The following is a 20509-nucleotide window of genomic DNA, read 5'->3' as shown; positions in this document are numbered from 1 at the left end:
GCAAATACAGAGATTTTCCGTCATCAGTCTTATCGAGAAAATTGCAGATAAAATTTTGTAACAAATTTTCAGAGTTAAGGCCCGCTCTCAGCTTTCAGCCTGTTTCGTACCCCAAATAAATCGGTATATTAAATCTATATCTGTTAATTTAATTAACAGCCGGACTTCAAAATTTTGTCTTCTGTGCCAATGCACGACTTTTTCATTCCGTGACAAGCACAATTTATCTGACATTCTTGCGTAGTTTATATTATCGCGACGTTGCATAAATAGAAATGTAAAAGCGATAGACTTATTACACATAATTTCCAACGAAAAAAAATCTAAGATGAAAGGGAAGGATTGAAGAACATAATATAAAACAATAACAAATACATATATTCTTTTAGGAAGGTGATACAATAAAGTTTTTTTCTTGCGTCGATCAACATTATGTTCTTTCTCTCTTAAAATTTTTTTCTTTTCAGCGCACTTATTATCTCTCTGTTACATCTGATTTGCATGCGGATCGGATACGTGTGTTACCTATTCGTTACGTGTATTTGTTTTTTTATTCTCTTCGTGTTGCTCTTCTAGACTGATTATTCCATAAGTATTAGTTAATTCATGTAATCCATAATTTTTTTTGCAATAGCAAATCAATTTATTTTCTATATCCGTGGAAAAAAAATTTCCAATATTTTCTATTCTGGATTTCGCAACATAAAAGTGGAACTGAGCAAAGCAGACACAGCTCAAACGACTTCCGGATAAATAATAATTTGAAAAATGAAAAAGAATTTTAGGCCGGCTTTTATCAATTTGTTCGACAGTACGCATAAGTGGCTCTCTATAATAACAGAAAATAAGGAAGAAAAACAACAAAAAAAAATAATAATGAATACAAAAATCAAAATAGTATCGTCAATCGCTCATGTTTGTTTTTCTTCTTTCAGCAAAAACTCTCTTAAAAATTTTCTAATTGATAAATTCTCATCCAGTATGCTTGTACAACTGCACAGCATCTAATTGTACATTTTCATTAAACTCTTATTTACTTTTGACTCTCATGATTTTATAAACATGTATAAAGAAACTGGTAATCACTATTTCCTTTTCGTAGCATTAATTTTTCACAAATGTTGATTTTGTAGGAGTTGGCAATTTGTTAATCAAGCCAATATGTACAATTCAGTACCAATTCCTCTACACAATATAAACCTTACGCGTTACGTATTACATATAAACAAAATAAACATCTAAAAACTTAAAAAGAAGAGAAAAAGGCTAGTTCAATAATTGTCTAATCTTGTCGTTTTTTTTTATCTCGTTCTTCTTTTCCTAGCCCAAGAAAGAGAACACAGGGACTGCCAAAAAATGGGCACAAATTGTTGCTGGTTTATCATCTAAAATAGCTACATTTAGGTAAATCGAAAAATCTTTCTCGACAACTTCGTCAGAATCCGTGTATTTTTTTTTTCGTGAAACATTCTATCATTCTTGCGCGCATTAATCGATGCATCTTAGTCAAATTGTAAATTTAAGTTTTGAATTTTTGAATTCTTTCGTTTGTTTCTCCAGTTAATTTTTGTCTCCCATTTATTGCGGGCAATCACTTGACAGACAAAAGGTCATAATGAATAATCACACGCACTCAAGCACTCAATCATTCGTTCACAATTATCACACTCATTCCACGAGGTCCTCCCTTCCTCATATTTCTCAAAAATCCCTTCGTTATTTCAATGATTTCTTTCCACTTGTATTTTCAGCTTTTGTCTCCGTGAAATGATTTTGTACACTACAACATATGACGTCAATATTGACAAATAATCTAACTATACATACAATAAACTATATACAAATGAGGCTGCGACGGTGGAGATAAGGAAGGAAATGACTTGTTCAGTTTTTTTTTCTTGCTTTTGTGGTATCAAATCGTAGAATGAGATTTTTTTTTTCAAAAGAAAAAATAAATTTCCGTGGTCTTATTCCCGGTTTTTCCATAGGAAAGAACTTGCCGTGAGGAAGGGAGAGTAATTTACACGTCCTCCGTTGGACGAGTGAATTCTGGATTCACCCGAAGACAGTACGGTTGGATTTTTGTTTATTAATTTTCATTAAAAAATAGAGCCCTGCTGTCGTTGGGGTAAACCTCAGTAATCAGCCGTTGGTTAACCATCCGTGTACTTGCTCAACTTGTCGCGTAATAACATATTTTCATTTTTTAATCGATCGAGTTCCTGTCGAAGACCCATATTCTGAAATCAAATGGTTTTTAATTAATCATTAAAAATAGACATTAGGGAAAATGAGTCAACCGACTACAGAATTCATTTAACCCTTCGAAAATTCTTAACTCACCTCCTTCTCAAGGAAACCCGCTCTCAGTGCAATTTGATTCTCCTTCATGCGACGAGCGTCTCTTGATCTCTTGGCGGCCATGTTGTTCTTCCTTCGGCGTGCCCAGTATTTGTCATCCTTTAAGTCATCGGGTACAAACTACACATCAATGATAGAATATCAGATAAAAAGGGATATAAAAGTGAGTAATAAATTTACTCCTTTGAAAATAAAGAGTTGAAATTACCTGTTTCCGTGATTTTTTAATCATCGGCTGGGGCTTCAGCTCCTCATCGGAGAATGCTCGGGTTCTTGGATCGAAGTCTCGCCCTGATGACGCCATCGAGAGCGCTATGACAGACAAATCATATTGAATAAGTCACGAGTCTCCTGAATCTGTTTCATTTTTTGAAAATTCATCTTCCAAATGAAAGTTTGTCATCGTTCAAAATTAAGTTAACAAATTTTTGTTTTGGAGTAGCTGAATATTTTCTCAAAAGTCAGTTCTAAATTGCGACTCTATAGAACTAGTGCTGAGTCTTCATGGAAAGTAATTTTATTCGTTTCGAATTGGGGATCCGCACCCCCTCCCCCTGGATCCCATCACTAATTGGCCCTGAATTTGACGAAGACATTAGCACATGTTTACTATTAGAACACGTCGTTACCGATATGCCGTCATTTGATCCAACTGCGTTGTCTGTGAGGTATTCTCACATTATCTTTCAATAATTTTATGTACTTTTATTTACTATAGTCGCGATTATTTTAGTCAACACTCACTCGAGTCAGCGGGCGATGGTGGATTGAGAGTATCTGGTGAACAGCAATCACTGGGGGATGGTGATCTTTCGCGCTTTGTGACAGGCTCGAGATGTAGTCCCGCTGGTCCTTGGTGACTTGTTGCCTCATTACTGCTATTACTCATTTTGTGTAGTTGACTCCCCTGCATCGTGCCCTGACCACCACCACCAACCCCATCCACGGGGATGCCATTCTCCGAGAGAAACTCATCCAAATCGACGTACTGAATAAATTGAAAAATCGTCTTGATTAGTGACACCACACGCGACATCACAAACTGACGTAAATTTTCATGAAAAATTTACCCCGACGGAGCTTTGAAATGAGAAAAAAAAATCCGCAAATTTCACCCCATCGTTCCCAAGTCTCTTCTGCTCAGGGCTAAATTCCGGTATAAATTTCTCTCCACGCACGAGTGATTGAATTGCAGAATTAAGTATTAAGGTACCGGCCCCTGCACATTCCTGACAAAACCATAAACAATGATAACCAACGTGGGCGATGTATGAAGAGGAGAAAGTTGGCTCGAGTCTCAATTTTTATCATCCCGAGTCCACACATATTCGCATTCACCGCAAGTTCTTAAATGTTAAGTGCAAAAAGAAATTGTGAAAAATCACGAGGAAAATAAAAAAAAAATATAAATTGCATGAAAATAGTTTGTAAAAAAATATTGATGGCATATAAAAACAATTTAAACGAGGGGTATTGCTTGATATACTCGGTTACACGTTGGAGGCGTGACGATATCCGCAAAGAGAGTGAAAGTATCTTGACGCTTGGTTGGACTTTTCTTCGCGATTTCAACCCCCCACCCTCTCAAGTTATCCGTATAAATACGGTTTTGCATTATTGAGTGTTGAGAGTAGTTGTAGCATGGAAAGAAAAAAGACACCGGGTTTGGTGCCTCGACGAGCTTCCTCGTTTTCACGAATCCAGGAAGTCTCGCAGTTATGCCTTTAGTGAGCAATATATTTTTTTTTCTCTTTTTCTCCTTTTTACAAGGAGTTGTGGCTCGTGCGGGGGAAGGAGGAGGAGGAGGGGAAGGTCTTACGCAACCAACAATCACTTGCATGCCTGAAAAAACGGGAAATACTTGAGCACAAAGGAGAGATATGCCGGAAAATACAAATAAATCGAGGAGAGTCACTAATGAGAGCGAACTGAGGCTGATTGTTACTGGGTTATTTCGTTATTTTGAATTTTTCTTTTAGTAAGGCAATCTGTCACAGTAGTAAATAAATGATAATTGTAAAATTCATTCGTCACACATTTGTACGAGGAAACTCACATACCATAACAAATTTGAGAAAAACACTTCACAAGATGTTAAAAATATTTGTTCCATTTTTTAGATAGTTTTGGGTTCAGGGAAAGATCAACGTGTCGCGTTTAATCGAAGGGATTGTTATTGGTGATATTGGTAATTCAATCCAATTCAATAACAACATTCATGTCCTCATGGGAAAACCACACGTTGTAGTCAAACCTTACCGTTCTGGTTAATTCGTAACAGAAAATATTGAAAATGAATTTGCTGTAATTTTCATGGTTCTTTTCCTTCATCTTTGTACATACATGATTCAATACCTTCAGGTCGGCATCATAGGGCAGTGTTTTATCCCATATATTTGGCCCCAAAAAGGCGGCCTGTGCTTCCACATTGCCCCATAGCTCACCATCAGCGTCCTTCTTTTCCTCCGGTCCATCCTTTGTTTGTTTTCCTGAAATGAAAGAAAATGCTGTCAGTTCAAAGTCTTTAAATTTTCTTTGAATCCCACGACAATTCTGGTGAAAAAAATATTTGTCTCGTATGGATTATATTCCGAAAAACGGTCTGACCTGTTTCGAGTTATTTCCCTTAATATTTCTCGACTCTGAGATAAAGGTGAGGGCCTTCCAGGAAAATAATTTTTAGAACAAAATTGTTGTGAGATACAGGTATTTTGCTTGACGTATAATTCTAATCACCAACATTCCCACACACATGCAGATCACATTAAAAAAGAAAATAATCGGTGAATCAGTTTTTTATCGATCAGGAGTCCAATCGTGTACAAGATTTTTGGAGAAAAACTTTGATGGGAGAACATTATTTCTGATTAAATTATTCTTTTCAAATGCCACGACATTCCCACACATGCTGTCAATAAAATTAAAAACGTGGATAATGTTTTTGAAATTTCAAGTCGATTACCCTTTTATTTTTGTAAATTCCCGGACCCCTCATATTCTCATGGAACCAAAAGGCTATCACTTCAAATTTCTTAAACGACCATTCCGGCTATTCCGATAACATTCCTCGAACTAGCCTTGGAAAATCGATAAAAAACGATATTTGCTAATTTTAATTAGTATCACAGAACAGCCCCATTCTCCCACCCCAACTTCAAATCCCAAAAAAAATTTTTAAAATTATATGAAGCTTCTGAAACGACAATTGCGAAAAGAAAAATTAAAATTGACCAAATCCTGACATTTTCTCTAATCCCAAAATTTAAAACCTCAATATTTCGGATTATAGAGATCCCCTTCGGACTGAAAACCAAAAAACAATGACAAATCGCGTTATTCACCGAGTGTACATTGAAGTCGCGTGGCGGCGCCGTATCGTAATAATGATTTTCAAACGTTTCATAGATACCCAGCATACATGAAAGAGAACGGATAGGATTGTTGTGTCGACGTCGGGTCGACTGTCAAGGCTACGGGAGCATGCTTGTCACGCCACGATGGTGGACACTGATGTTAGCCGAGATTAATAGTGGAAATGGAAAATTAATTGTATTGTATTCCCCGCCCCCTCCCTCCACCCACATGAAGAAAAAAAAAACAATAATTTTCAAGCGAATGGAAAATTATCTTCGCTGGACGTTTTTCCGCGTTCCCCCAGTCACTTGGGCGGTTGGGTGTTGCCAAAAAAATGAACAATTTGGGGATTTAATGGGAATAGTTAATCTCGGGGGGATTTTTAGTGAATAAAAAAAATTGTTCCGCGCTCGTTCCTCTTGTCCTATTCCGCTCGTTACTTAACTGTTGAAGCGTAGTGCCGGTGTACGCGCCTCTCGCAACGGGAGATTAGTTCCGCGGAGAGGTTCGAGAGCATTTAGCCTTGAACCAAATTACAGGCCTGCACTGTCGTTGTTTAGTTGTTTAGCTGACGACTAGCGGCACTGCATTGGCTGCACCAATGTCCCCCCTCACCTCCCCCATGTCTTTTTCAACTATACTCATCGTGTATCAGCCAGACGTACGTATATTCAGCGCTAGTCGGTGAATATTTCATCATTTTTACGCTATTTTTTAACTCGGGGTTCGGTCTCTTCAGAATTTGTCGATAATTGTTATGGTAATGGTCATTATTCGGGGAATGGTCGGGAGAGTGATTGACTCTCGTTACGGTATTTTTAGGAGACGTGGAGGATGTTATCTCCGTGGTATCCTTGATAGACCAGTCACGAATCAATAATTTGTAAAGCGAGATGAGAAGGTCTCTTTGGGGCCCAGTGAATGATTAATTAGTTTGGGATTTTCGGGGGTCGTGGGGGGGTTTAGAGGAGGAGAGGAGGCATTGAAAGGGTGGGGAACGATCGGGGAGGTTTTGAACCTTCGGGATGACTCGCTGGAGACGTAGACACCGGCGGAAAATTCAAAATGATACGTCATTTTTATTAAATATTTCTGTGCAATTATTCGTGAAAAGTACAGAGGGAAATTGCGATCTCCGCGGGACGCGGAGTGGGAGAAAGGGAGGGGGGTGTGAAAAATTGAAAGTGATGACGAGTGTGATTATTTGTATGATGATGCGAATTAACGGAGACGCGGAACGCGGAACGAGACAAGTGCTTCAAGGAAGGCGTCCTTGGACACTCTCAGCTTCTGATCACCAATCACTGTACAAAAGTTATATATTTCTCGTCTGCTGGTGTTTATATCTCTGGATATTTATTGTATTCTTTGGATTTTTCTGGCGGTCGGTATTGACAGTCGAGAGCCCGAAGAAAGTGAATGTTGGAAAAGAGATAAGGGTAGAAAACTCTGGGAGAGAAAAAGAGATAGGGGAAAAAAAAAACGAGAAGCATACTTTAAGAGTCTGACTACCTACGTTTATACTGGTATACCTACTGGGTTGAGTCTGAGTAGTGAAAGTTGCACGAGTCACTTTCCCATTGCTTCGGGGGCCGAGGTGATTTTGTACGTCGTGAGACTCGAATAAGGCGATATAAATGCATGTGGCAAACAGAGCAGGAAGGCACTGATGGTACAATTTCCGTAAATTCGTTAATTTGCAGTTTTCGGGGAATTATTTTTCCCTGCCATCGATTAATTATTGGTTAGGGAAATTTTAGTTCATGCACAACTCATTAAATTCACTGACGCGGGTATTTAAATTTCTGTACAGCGGGATGCGGAAGTGAATTTGCGAATCAATTTTTTTTAATGCAGAATCTGTGGCCCATTGGGAAAATGGCTATTTCATTGAGTAGCTTCATGGTTGTGAAAAAATTTTGAAATATTTCTTTTAGCTCCACTCGAGGTGTTCGGGCCTTTGAGACGTCAATTGAACGAAAATTCATTGTCGATTAATTCTCGATCACCTGAATTTTTCATTCTGTCTCGCTCACGGGATGTACAAGTGACTTTCGGAATTCATTATTTTTATGCTGAATTTATAATCGATGGGAGGAATCGTGAGACGATAAGGTGACACGAGAATCCGAAAGGATCGTAAGGTAAATGCGAGAGTTGACTTTTTCTTATTTTTGAGTTGTCCCGTGACTTATGGAGTCGGGGAGGAGGTACCGTGGAAAAACGAAAGCGAAGGCAGGTACAACTTTTGTTTCCGCATTAACAGTACGATAATTAGTTTTAATAGTATTTTTTATTTATTTCTCAAGCGAATATTCTGCGGGTTTTAGGATTGTCGCAGGCTTTCGAGGGATGGGGGTGAAATTGAGAGGGTAATTGACGTTGAAAAAATTGATGTACTTGAAAATATATAAAATATTTTTCATATATTTGGGGGAAGGCAGGGGATCGAAGATTTGAATGAAGGAATTGCCTTATTCTAATCAAGTTTCAATGAGAAACTTTTTTTCCTGCATGCGAAATAAGCAGCTACATCCGTTAAATGAAATGCACATATGTATGATGCTAAAATTATAATACCAAACAGCTGACAAACAGTGCCATCATCTTGAATATAGACCATCTTATTTATCAGTGAGACGCAGATGCCATTTAACGGTGAAAAATATTCAGTGAAAATTACGAAACAATTCACGTAATCCCCAATTTCTCGGGGATTTTTATAGGAAATGAAAAATTCGAGAGGTTCAGTGAATTTTCCGGCTCATTCCCCCAAAAATACGACATTATAATTTTTAATGAATTAAATGGAGTCATTTACAGTGAATTTCAGAAATAAAAATCTGAAATTTATAGAGAGAGAGAGAGAGGGGAAATTTATAGAGAAGTTGCAAGAATTATTGAGGAATGCGGAATAAAAACAAATATTTCGCATTGAATACGTGAGTCATTAGCGAACAGGTAATTTTTATCAATTGAATATCAATAACAACAACTGGAAAGGAAAGAACTAGTCGAATAAAATGTCAAACTGCCATAATTTTGGGCAGAATATCATTGAATATTGAAAAACTAAATGAGAAATTCTTCTTTCATAAACAGTCACTAAATAAATAAATCAGTGCAATGTTTCTCCTATTGAATTATCTGACCAAATTGCTCTTCATTGAACGAACGTTATTGAGAGTTTCATTTGTTTCCTGATCGAGTGGTCGAAGAGAAAGAGACAATTTTCGGTGGGATACGAAACGGCCTCCTTTCTCCCTGGGTCTAACACTCGTGACCCAAAAATTATTTTTTGGCCAAACAAAGAGGAACCGCTCAGTTAGAAAGTGAGACTGCCACAAGACTAATAGCCGGATCTCTTTTGGATACAGTCAGGCCATTAGAACTTCCACGGAATGTTATTCGGAGGAATTGAAATTAACAAGAAGTGGTGAAGAAGGAGGGAAAAAAAAACGGGCGAATAGAAGGTCCGGTTTGAGACCCACCAAACCCAAAAAATTTCTCTCGGCCTCAATTGTCCGCCTGTGGTAACTAGACAATAAAAATCTTTTAATGGAATTTCGAGAAGGAGTTTGATTTTCTTCTCATGAAGATAATAGTGGCTATCGATGGGGATAAATTTAATTGGCAATTATGGAATCTGTTGGAAAAACTTGACGATATTGAGCGAATGAAACGGCACGGCTAATTAAATCAAGTTTTAGGAGAGTTTTTTTTTACGTTTACTCACAATTGACAATTATGAGTGTTCTGGGGGGTCACGTGTGATAAACCTCGTCATTAAAAGCGAAAGTTTATCTCGTATTCTATATTCGAAGTACTACGGTGATAAGAGAAATTTCTAAATTAATCCGTAGTGAAAAAAAAGTAAATTAATATTCACGTTCAATGAGTTCAGAATCACTAATTGACTGCTAGAACAATTTTTGGGTAATTAAAAATATAGTGAGAGTGAGATTTACGTCTTTCTATTGTTAATAAATCAAAATGCAGCACTGAAATTGCAACTGCTCAGGAAATTTGAATGCTCTTCGTCGAAACAGATCAAATCCCCCCATTCGCACTTTAGCCGGAATTGGATCGGCTAACGGAAGTAAGTGAGATAGAATAATTCGGAATAAAAAAAAAATTGGCTTGATTTCCACGGTGCAATTAATTATTATGTAGCCAAGTGTGCGTGTTCCCGCATCATGGTGTTCTTTTGCTTCCTCGTTAAACTAGGAAGTCACATGACTTTCGCTTTCACCGACGCTCGAATTAAGTGGGTCTCACGCACACAAGGAGCGAGGGCCTATATATAAACCCAACATATCTCGCAATGAAATAAAATTTTTATCTCTATAATAAAATGGAGAGAATAATGAGTAAATGTTCCAATAATTCATCGACAATTCCATCTATCGATGTAAAAAGTGATGTTCACTTTGAGTCATTTCTCAATCGTAGATGATCAAGAGTTACAGCCAATATAGTATTGATACAGCTGTCATTGAATTTGAATAATCATGGCCCACATGTCTGTTCAATATTAATATTTGCTCCCCTCTTTCTCTCAGAAAAAAATCCATATTATTCAATTCTCAGACTGGCACAAATAAAAAGTCATCTGGAAAATGTGATGCTATATCAACTCAGAGAAAGACATTTATCAGTGATCAGTAATAATCTAGAATTGTTGCAAAGTATTGTCAAAAAAATTCATCGAAAACTTGAAGCAGTGAAATTTCATCGCAGTATTGCCGATAAAAAAACCATGAAAAATATGAACAACCGGTTTGAGCGGGGTTGATGAGGCTGTGCGAGTGCACGTACACGTTTACCATATATTTTTTTATCACGATAAAAATATTAATAAAGAGAAATGCAGAGTGGAATTGACAAAATGTAAAAATCATGATAACGATAGAGTGAAAATCAACGAGTGGATCTCTCTCTGGGGGAAACAGGAAGATGAAGAAAGGAGAGCTGGCGAAAATGTAGCTGTTTATCTGCCTCGAAAACCCGGAAGAGAAGAAGTCTCGGTTGTAGTTCTTTGGGTCTGTTGAGGTGCGCCCGGGCCCGTGAACGCGCTGGACAGGCGTTCGAGCAAGCGCGCACCCCGGTTGGAGAAAGTAATCACAGCCCACACATACACAGACACTCAACTTCAAGTAGTAAAGGTTAGGCACAAACGGACACCTCGGAAACGTCTCTTATTTTATCTCACGTCATTTTTTTTTTCTCTTTCTCTTTCATTTCCCACAAAAAAGAAACTGCGGGTTCCCGACCGGCTTTTTTGTACTTCATTTTTTTTTTCCCGAAGAATAAATACGTTTGGAGGAATAATTTTCGAGACTAGAGAGAAAAATTTATGGACAATGGGTACATACTGAACGGCTTAGAATACATATTAGACTAGCCGCTGTTATCTCCCATCCGCTTTATCATTTTTCAACTTTTGTTTCTCTTTTTCTTTCGGATTTATCGCTTCGACGAAAATGGGCTCACCTGGAGTGAAACGGAAGCTCCTCGGGTGTAATTAACGAATGCGGACTCGTTAGACGGTTGTAGACACTATCGACATTACGATAGTTTTACTTTTTCAGAGGTCGAAACTATATGAAGTTGATGAAGCGAAAAAAAAACACAAATAACGTGGTGTTGAATATTCTGTGCAATATTCCAACACTGAACTCACTTTGAGGGGAAATCGTTCATGGAATTCCCTGGGAAATTCTATAAAATATTTGAAACACAACTGGAATACTTGAAATCTTCGAATAGTTGATAAATAAAAAATCCTGAACAATCTTCTCTAGAGTTTTCAATAATTTCGGTTTATGGAGATTTTTCTGAGTTAATATTTCATGGAATATTAATTTGAAAAATTGATAGAGTGAAATGAAATTTGAAAATGAAGTTTTCGATGTTGGAGAGGCAAGTGCACGGTGAAATATTGTATAATTCCGGCATTACGAGACACTGAAAAAGCCACAGAGGATGAGAAATGCCTCAAGGACTGCAATCAATTACAATGAGTTGAGACCATCTTCGGTTTTCTCTAGTGATAATAAACCCGTGGCACATAATAATTCATCGACGGTAATTTCCACCGAACAACTCAGTGGTTTAACAATAACCAGGGACATGAAAAATTATTCACCCAGAATGTTATATATCGTCACGAGAAGCCATCGACTTCGTGTGGCTTCGTTTGGGACCGAGGGATTAGTTGCACATGTACGCGAATACTTCGGAAAAGGTCGTCGAGGTTACGGTCAGTGGGTCAGGGACTCTATCGTCCGGTAATCTCTATTCGTCATATTAAGACCTGTCAGTATACGATATCCTATTATTTGATGGGTCAAAAAAAAGCTGTTTATAAAGCGTATTTGTGGTGAAAAAAAAGTCCATTATAGCGCGAATGAATGCGAAACACCGGAGGATGGGCTGGCATTTGATTTTTCTAATGATGCCCATCCCTATCGTGCATTGTCAACCGTCACTCCTGAGATAAAGACACATAGAAATAAATTTCAAATGAATATCCTGTTTCATTTAACGTCTATTCCGCCCAACAAAATAATTCAACGCTCAAGTATTGAAAATCTAATTTAGATGGCGACATCAACACAGAATTTCCTGAATTTATGCACCAAAAAAAATTTTGGATAAAAATTAGGTCTCTAGAGGACGAAACGTGGGATAAAATGACAATCACCCACTTTTATGTCAATTTTTATTCGAAAAATTAGACTTGGGAGGATCATATTTGGGATAAAACCAACATTCGTCCCCTGGAGGTCTAATTTTCATCTAAAATTTCTTTCCGTGTAGTCAGACTAAATTCAGAAGACTTTGTCTCGCTATTCACTCCACCGTTACTGAATTCAATGACTTTATTTTGAGTATTATTTTTATTGTCATTGCGCGGCGATAATTTGAAGATAATTTCAAACGAGACTCAGTTTCTCGAAGATAACTGAGAATCCGAAGGAGATAGTGACAGTGTTGTTCAGACGTTCTTCAAGATTTCATTCCGCTCGGCAAAAAGATCTGACCAATAACGCGGCTGTTTTCCTTAGCATTTGAAAATATTCGTAAAACCCAACCATCAAATTTAATTGTCTTTCCATTTAACGATTCTACTACCGCATCCAACGTCTGTATTTTGAGAATTATTTTTCTGTCATTCGTCAGTCATTTCCTGGCGTGTGACAGCTGTGTGAAAAAATAACAAAAAAAGTCCGTGGATTTTTGAAATTCGTAAGGAACATGTGATTTATACATTTTTCAAGGGATCAATTGTTGAGTATGGAGTATCACCAAAGGTACCGTGAAAAATCGCGAAAAACTTTCAATTGAAGATGAAAATTGTTATTTTGGCAACAGGTGAGTGGTCACATGTGCCTGAAACCCTTCCAAAAATTAATGCAGATGCCAATCATCTCACCATTCATGTAAACATGATGCTGTCGCCATATATGCTGATACTGTGTCCACCTAGAGCTCGTACTGTCATCATGAATAGAGGGTAGGGGTGGATGTACTTGATGCGCGTGTGTAGTAGGTGGTGGCAAATTTGGGGGCGGTTGTTGGGTTTGATGCGCAGGCGCAAGTACAATGTGAGGATGTGGGGGTGGTACTGTTGCAACTACCGCCTGCTGATGATGGGACTGTTGATTCGGATGTTGTTGAGAATGGTGAGATTGATGGGATACCGGTACCGATGGTGGCACCAACTGTTGATACTCCATTGCACAGCTCATTCGTAACGATTGTTAAATTAACCCGTCAATATCGATCACAAATTCAACCGAACACTATTAAATTATTAAACTCGTTATTGTTTTGATGCGTTCGGTGTTTCACCACAGACTATTGACAATGTACAATGACGATTTTCACTGCATTGAAATATCTCAGGGTATTCATGACTGACGGATTATTTCTCAACAATTTTTTTTCTCCTCTTTTTCACGTACAATCACAGTCTCATTAACAGTCCTTTTTTCTTATGAAATTTTGATAGTCCGTAGAACAGGTGAAAACGGAAGAACATTGCCTGGGAATCGTCAATTATCTCCACCAATTATTGAATCATTTGGTGGTGTTTAACTGACGCTCTCAATGTCCAACACGTGAGAATCATCTTCATTAAAATCGCTAATCCACGCAACTGATCCAGAACGGGAAACGACCGACGAGGGGGTGATGAGGAGAGGGGGGCAGAATTGGGGGGAGTTTAATTTTTTGGTGAAACTGGGGCAACCGCGATAGTTCGTCGATCGCGTTTCACGTTCAACGAGATACTGACGGCTCCGTACAACGGCGGCACGGCCACCGCGCTGGAGAACCAACCGTCGTGGATGGGCCCCACCGTTCAGCACACTCCAACACGCATGGAGAGCCCCTTCCATTCCCACCCACCACCCATTTACTCTCGCCGATTTCCCCCTCGATCTCCCCCCCCCCCCCCGGCCCCCTGGCGATACCCCCCCTTGGTGCTGCTAGATAAATTTTATTGTGGATTGAAGGGATGTGCCCCCACTACTGAAATCACTCGCTCGGAGAGTTTCGGACCATCTCCTGCCGGTGATTCTCGTGGCATTTGCCCATGGAGCCCGTGCGATCGAGTGGAGAGAAACTTCCGCGTTTGGTGGTGGGGGAGGAGGTGATTCTGGTTTATTAGATTCGTATGTGTATCGGTAGAAGAGGGGAGGGGGCGGAAGGATTTGGACGTGCGGGGAAATTTCTGTCTCGTCCGGTTATTATTTTTTTATTTGTTGATTTGAGAATTTGCGACGGTGGACATATTTTTAACGTAAAAGTAGCGATGAATGGATTTATTGGAATTTGGAGAAAAATTGAAGAGGATTTTGGGGGGAAAAATGCGAATAAATGAGGTAAAATGTGAAGGAATTTTCTATTTTCTATTGACGTGTTCTAACTCGGTTATCGGTGGTTTTTATTGTTTTTTTGTTTTTTATAATGATTGGAGAGAGACGATAGATTTGAGGGAAGGCTTCATTGAAGCCCTAGTGAAGAATGTGAAGAATCTGTAGTATCTTCGTTTTGAAAATTTTTATCTATGTTTTGAGATTTTAAATAGAAAGTCCACGAAGTCATTGGAATCTCTTCTAAAATTATCGTATTTTCTACGAGAAGTCAACAAATGGGAAATCTTCAGTATTTTTTCTCTTCATGAAAATCGATTTTATGGCATAGAAATGGTGTTTGGATATTTTTAAAAATCCAGCTTATCGACAAATATTATTCAAAGAAAATGTTTTCTTTAATCCGACGGATGTTAATGATCCAAAAAAATGTTCTACTTCGTCTTATAAAATTTGATTGATTGACGGGATTTCAGGAGTGAAATCTCCAAATGTACGAGTGCCGTGTGGTCCATATTAAAATTGTAAGAGTTATGCCGATATTCCTAATGGATCACCATCGTTTACAATTTGGAATATTAATGAGCGAGAGATGTGGAGCCGTGAGTTTAGCGATTAGTGATAAGACCTGGTCGACAGAGACGTAGATAAAAAATGAAAGGAGAACGATATAGGAAATCATGCGAAAAGGAGCAGGGTCGAGAGAAACATTTCACTAGACAGTGGTGAAAGTAGCCGAAAGTGAAGTTGCCTCATACCCGGGGACTGGGCCAACGGCGAGAACCGGTATCGTACGAGTCAGCTGAAGGACTTTTTATTTGGGCGTTTTCATTCGTCATTACCAAATTGAAAAATATCTTTGATTTCACGATCTAGATCGTTGATCGTTGGTGGGAATTTCGTGGGCCGTAATCATTCGTAATGTTTTCAAAGAGATGCCCGAACACCAACAATATATTATGCAATAATTTCTCTTAGAGAGATGAGACAATTATTATTGTTTATTTTTTTAGGGTAGGAAAAAGCGTATGAAAAAAAATTAATGGATCAGTAGAAATATTTATGTGGTAAAATCACAATTAAAGTCGGTTCCCCGAAGGTCTAGAAAATTATCTCGTTCCCTAATTACTACAAGAAAAAAATTTTAGATGAAAATTAGACGTCCAGGGGGCGAAATGAGGGACGAATGTTAATTTAATCCCAAAACTTACCCCTCCAAATGTCATTTTTTCAACAAAACTTGACTCAAAAAATGGTGGATTGTCATTTTACCGTTCGGCCCTCAAAATTTCTTTCCGTGTAAGTTTGTTTCGCGATTTTTCTACAACTTTGTTTCACCGCGTACTACTATACGAGTATGAAAATACATCTGTTTGTCAGCTGTTTAACGCCTCTAACTACGAGCAATAGAGGATGTACCCGCGTAAATATTAGTACTCAATGTCATTAGACTCATTAATTCCTGTATTAATGATTGAACTCGGTGCCAGCTGAGTTTCGGAGGTGTCTTAATAAACAATCCGCCTGTCACCGACAGAAAGACGATGAAAACGGACAATACGGCGAATCAGCCGCTCGAAATAATTTCCAAAGGTGATTTATAGAAAATTTCGGGATGGTTGTTTACCATATTCTACGAAATATTAACGATGCCCCTGAACAAATATCGGTTGTTCGAGGTTGAGTGATTCCATTGACTTGGATAAAACAAGGGGGCTCCGAAACAGATATCTGTGCTTGATTCAATTATGAATGGGGTCTCAAATCAATAGCCATCGAATAGAAATGAGGAGAGGAGATTTTTCGGAATTTTAAGAGATTTCATCGTTGAAAACCCACAAAGAAAAATTGCTAACAACAATAAATCAAACTCTTCTGAAACTCAACTGAAATTCATCAATTTTTTATTGTTAAAAATAACAATGAAACCTCACACGGGGAAAATTATTAATTGCTCTTAAATCGAATCCAAATTACAACATGGAAAATTGACTTGCAGTAATTGCATAACGAATAATTTTCAAAAAATTTCCAACAGTTTATTTCATAAACTATTTCGCTCTCATTGTCGCTATTAAATCGTCCTCGATTCCCCCGTGAAACTATTAATACACCAAATGGCCAAACGAACCACAAATCGCATGCATTATTAACATTTCAAAGTCATTGATGATTGTATGGTGGTGTAGAGCTAAGCAAGAAGTCAAAAGCACACACGACACAGGAAATGGCGTAGTACACAAGGACGAAACATTCACGACAACGACTATGCTAACGAGTCCTCTCGGTCGCTTAAACTTGGTAAATAATAAATTGCAAAAAGAGTTGAAGAAAAACATTCAGATATTCATTAGAATATTGTGATGACTTACCCTTAAGAGAGGATGTTATCATAGGATCACCTGGAAAAAGTTATTGAACAAAATTAGGAACAAATTACGTCAACAAAGCTGGAGTAATAAACGCCATAAGATTACTCATATATACCAAGTTATTTGTTATTATAAATCTAAATAAATAATCTTACCAAGTGATACTCAAGCATCTAATAATAATTGATGATAATAATCGAGCAATGTCGCACATATCCTGCGTTCAGATTGAAATAGGTTATTAGGAAATAGAGATGCGCACCACCGCATGCGTTATCCTGCAACGTTTTATTATCCTCGTCAGCGAGATGGAACGCCTTGCGAGCGGCCAAGACTTGTCCTTGGTCTTAAAAAATGTACACGTGCTACTAGGTTGCTTAGATTTTTCCAAGATTGTTAGCCACGCGATAGTAAGTATCTAATATACATACCTATAGATACAAATACCATCTTCGTTGAATAATTTTCATACGCAAAAATAATTGAATAATCTCAGAGAGCGTTAGTGGATTATTCCCATGAATGAAAAAATTCAATTTTCTGAATGGACAGATGCACTCTCAGTCTCACGTAATTCGACATATAAACAGGTACCTAAATCTCGAAAATACCCAAATTCGTATACAAAATCCTTTCTTATTCACGATAAATTCACCGTTACGTAAGTCATTTTTCTAGTTCTCCAGTGAATACAATTTTTTTTTTTCGAGGAAAAATCTCAAATGATTTGTGTACGCGAATTTCCGTTTGCAATCGCAGTTATATGAGCAAAACATGTAATAAGAATAATGGAATATAAAGGGGATTGAGAATGTGAGATTGTGGACTTTTTGGAGAAATAAGATGTGAAAGAAATGTACATTTGTATTTATCTAAAGCGTGCGAGGAGAAAAAGGGGAAAAAAATAGTGGAAGTATTCATAAATAATTCATGTACGCATAAAATCTGTCAGTTCCATGAGAATATTCTTGCAATGCCGGTGACGACGTCATTCTCTTTTTGTCTTCCCCTTGTTATTTTTTTTTGTTTTTTTCGCTCGTCCTAATGTGGGATTTTGCAGTCTTTTATGTTCAATAGCAATATACCTAAGAAAAAAAATTGTAATCCATTTGGCGATTAGGCTTAGCGTGTCCCGTAATCCGCAGACGACACGATTGGCCACAAGTCTAATAGTATACGATGTATTACCCTAATGAATAAGCCATTCGATTTGGGAACAGGTCTTTAGGGACAGTTTATACCTGCAGATGCATCGTAAGGTATACTCTGACGTCTTATGGTGTTCGACAAACGCTGATAGTGCGACTGTGACTGCTGATGCTGCTGATGATGTGACGATGTGTCCTGGCTCGAGTGTATTGACACTGACTGTTCACCAGATGTTGATAAATACGATTGGTTGCCATTCAATGAGCTAGATTGATGATTGTGAGGGTGATGATGATGGTACGGTAGTTGATACTGAGACTGTTGATGAAGATTGTACTGATGATGCGGATAATTCATACCCCACACATAGTGCTGCTGCCAGGAGGCGCCAGCCTCTGTCTCAGACATGCCCTTACTTTAGTATTTATTGTTCCTCAACTCTATCAATTCACTGTTTCAAAATTTTTGTTTTTGTCAATAATTGTGCGATTTAACTTCTTCAATGATGGGTGGGGTCCATGGACGAGCGTTAGTCCAATCTCCAATCCATGGAGAACTGAATATTGAAAATAGTATTTTTGTCATATGGGCAATCCTTGGTCACAATCATCTCTATGATTATGCATACCGTATCAACCAACCGGAGGATCTCCATTGGTGTCTCTATGAATCACGACAATATTTCTGTTTCGTATATTCACAAAACCGCACGACCACCAACAGACATATTTTTGGAATATTCAGTAATGAAATCCAAAAAATTTGATATCACCCGGGTATATTCGTCGTCTACACACGCAGCTTTTTTTCTCATTCCAACGGGTTTTATATGAGAACAGATGGAAAAGAAAATGATTTGAATTAATTCCAATACAATAAAATTAAAAACATCGATTATTTTTTTTTCAAAACATTCACACTCTCAGCCACTCCTCACTCTCTCACAAATCCAATCACTCATGAATAACATTCTCCCTATTTTTACTGATATTGCCGGGGTTCACCTTGATGTGGGATTAATTTTTTTAGGATTCAATTGACTGAGACTAGAATGGCTGTTAACAGTTGTGATAACAATCGTTTAAAGGACGTTGGGTATGCACAACGGGCTCTGACGATCAACTGAGCCAACGATTTAGCCAGGAGGGTCGACTGGGGCGGCTCGGTGAGGGCATGCTGAGGATGATGGGGGTTGCTGGCGTTGAGTTGCTCCACGTGCACAATGAGGCACGTTTTACCGTCACGTGCCCTCACCGTCATCTCTGTAGAAGTTTATTTCTGTCCATTTTATCACCAATAATACTTCAACATTGATATATGCATTGGATTTAATCGAGGGGGTGTGTTGTGGTCAGGGATGTGTGTCAGATGATTTTGTTTTTCTATTATTTTACCCGGGATTTAGTTGCTCTGCACAGTACTACCGCGAGTCGGGTCATTCTGGGACGTTGCACTTACGCAAAATCACAAAATCCAAACATTGGCTAATGGGTGGATTGATAAACGGTTTAGATAAGCAGATAGCGAGCAGACAAGTTGGTGTGATGAAGATTTGTGATATCGGGGGGGCATTGATGTGAACGATGATTTCTACGCCGTAATCTCCACGAATAAGTAACTAATGCCAGAGGATAATTTGAAAAACGATTGAGATTTTGTTTAGATTCTCAATTAGTCTTGGAATTTTTTAAGCAGAAGGAAGGGACTGTTTTGATGACAGAATTTAACTAGACAGATTTTAAAGGGAAACACTTGAAAGATTTACATTCAAGTATTCTTGTGAAAAAATTCTTTATTTTCATTTCGAGATTAAATATCGAATGGAATTTTAAGCTATTGGTATTATTCATTGGATCTATTCCTAATTACAGGGACAAACATTTACGCTATTCACGTTAAACTGTTTTGGAACTATAAATGACCTGTTTTGGATATTGTCAGGAGAAAATAGAGATCCGAGTGAATGAGAATAATAATATCCTTCTATAAATTATATTTTTGGACCGAAATATCTGTGTGCCAAATAAATCCCTCCAATGTAGAGCTTTTCATTTGAAATGTATTCGAGAGAGCACGCTGTAGCCAACGTGACTAGATTTTCCACCCCACCGCCAGTTATGCATTACCTCATTCGTTCTCAAAATACAAATTTTCCCACCGAATGGTCCTTAATTAATTTGCAATTAATAGCTCCACTTGAGTATCTTTAGGCGACATTAAAACCGAAGTTTTCGCTTGACCACTGAGGGAAGATGTCAGTGCGAAGTTGTGGAGAATCCGATGAATCGATGAGAGGTCCCTCATGCGCATCGGTTCTATCGTATATCGTTTAAATTCCCTATAAAATCTCAATTTATATTTTAATCCTCAGGTGTTTCGCGCAGTCAAGGG

At 38.1% G+C, this 20509-nt stretch overlaps 1 protein-coding gene across 9 annotated transcripts; it reads right to left on the bottom strand.

Moving 5' to 3' along the window:
- Window positions 1-357: 357 nt before the first annotated feature.
- LOC135167668 (thyrotroph embryonic factor) lies at window positions 358-19882 on the bottom strand. 9 transcript variants are annotated; one of them, XM_064131099.1, is made up of 9 exons: window positions 18747-19882; window positions 18211-18674; window positions 16970-16999; window positions 4717-4850; window positions 3432-3590; window positions 3106-3349; window positions 2570-2673; window positions 2344-2460; window positions 358-2240 (listed from the first exon to the last, which is right to left on the bottom strand). In XM_064131099.1, exons 2-9 carry the CDS (start codon window positions 18524-18526, stop codon window positions 2154-2156), a joined length of 1191 nt encoding a protein of 396 aa, XP_063987169.1. In that variant the 5' UTR covers window positions 18527-18674; window positions 18747-19882; the 3' UTR covers window positions 358-2153. The 9 variants fall into 9 exon arrangements, with proteins under 9 accessions (XP_063987169.1, XP_063987168.1, XP_063987174.1 ...); XM_064131098.1 differs by having other exon boundaries at window positions 2344-2481; window positions 18747-19583; XM_064131104.1 differs by lacking the exon at window positions 18747-19882 and having other exon boundaries at window positions 2344-2481; window positions 18211-18337; window positions 18478-18501.
- Between the last annotated feature and the right edge of the window lie 627 nt (window positions 19883-20509).

This window comes from Diachasmimorpha longicaudata, chromosome 11, assembly GCF_034640455.1.
Source record: "Diachasmimorpha longicaudata isolate KC_UGA_2023 chromosome 11, iyDiaLong2, whole genome shotgun sequence".
Lineage (NCBI taxonomy): Eukaryota > Metazoa > Arthropoda > Insecta > Hymenoptera > Braconidae > Diachasmimorpha > Diachasmimorpha longicaudata.
Note: the sequence above shows the minus strand (reverse complement) of the source record. Positions and strands in the feature narration are given on the sequence as shown.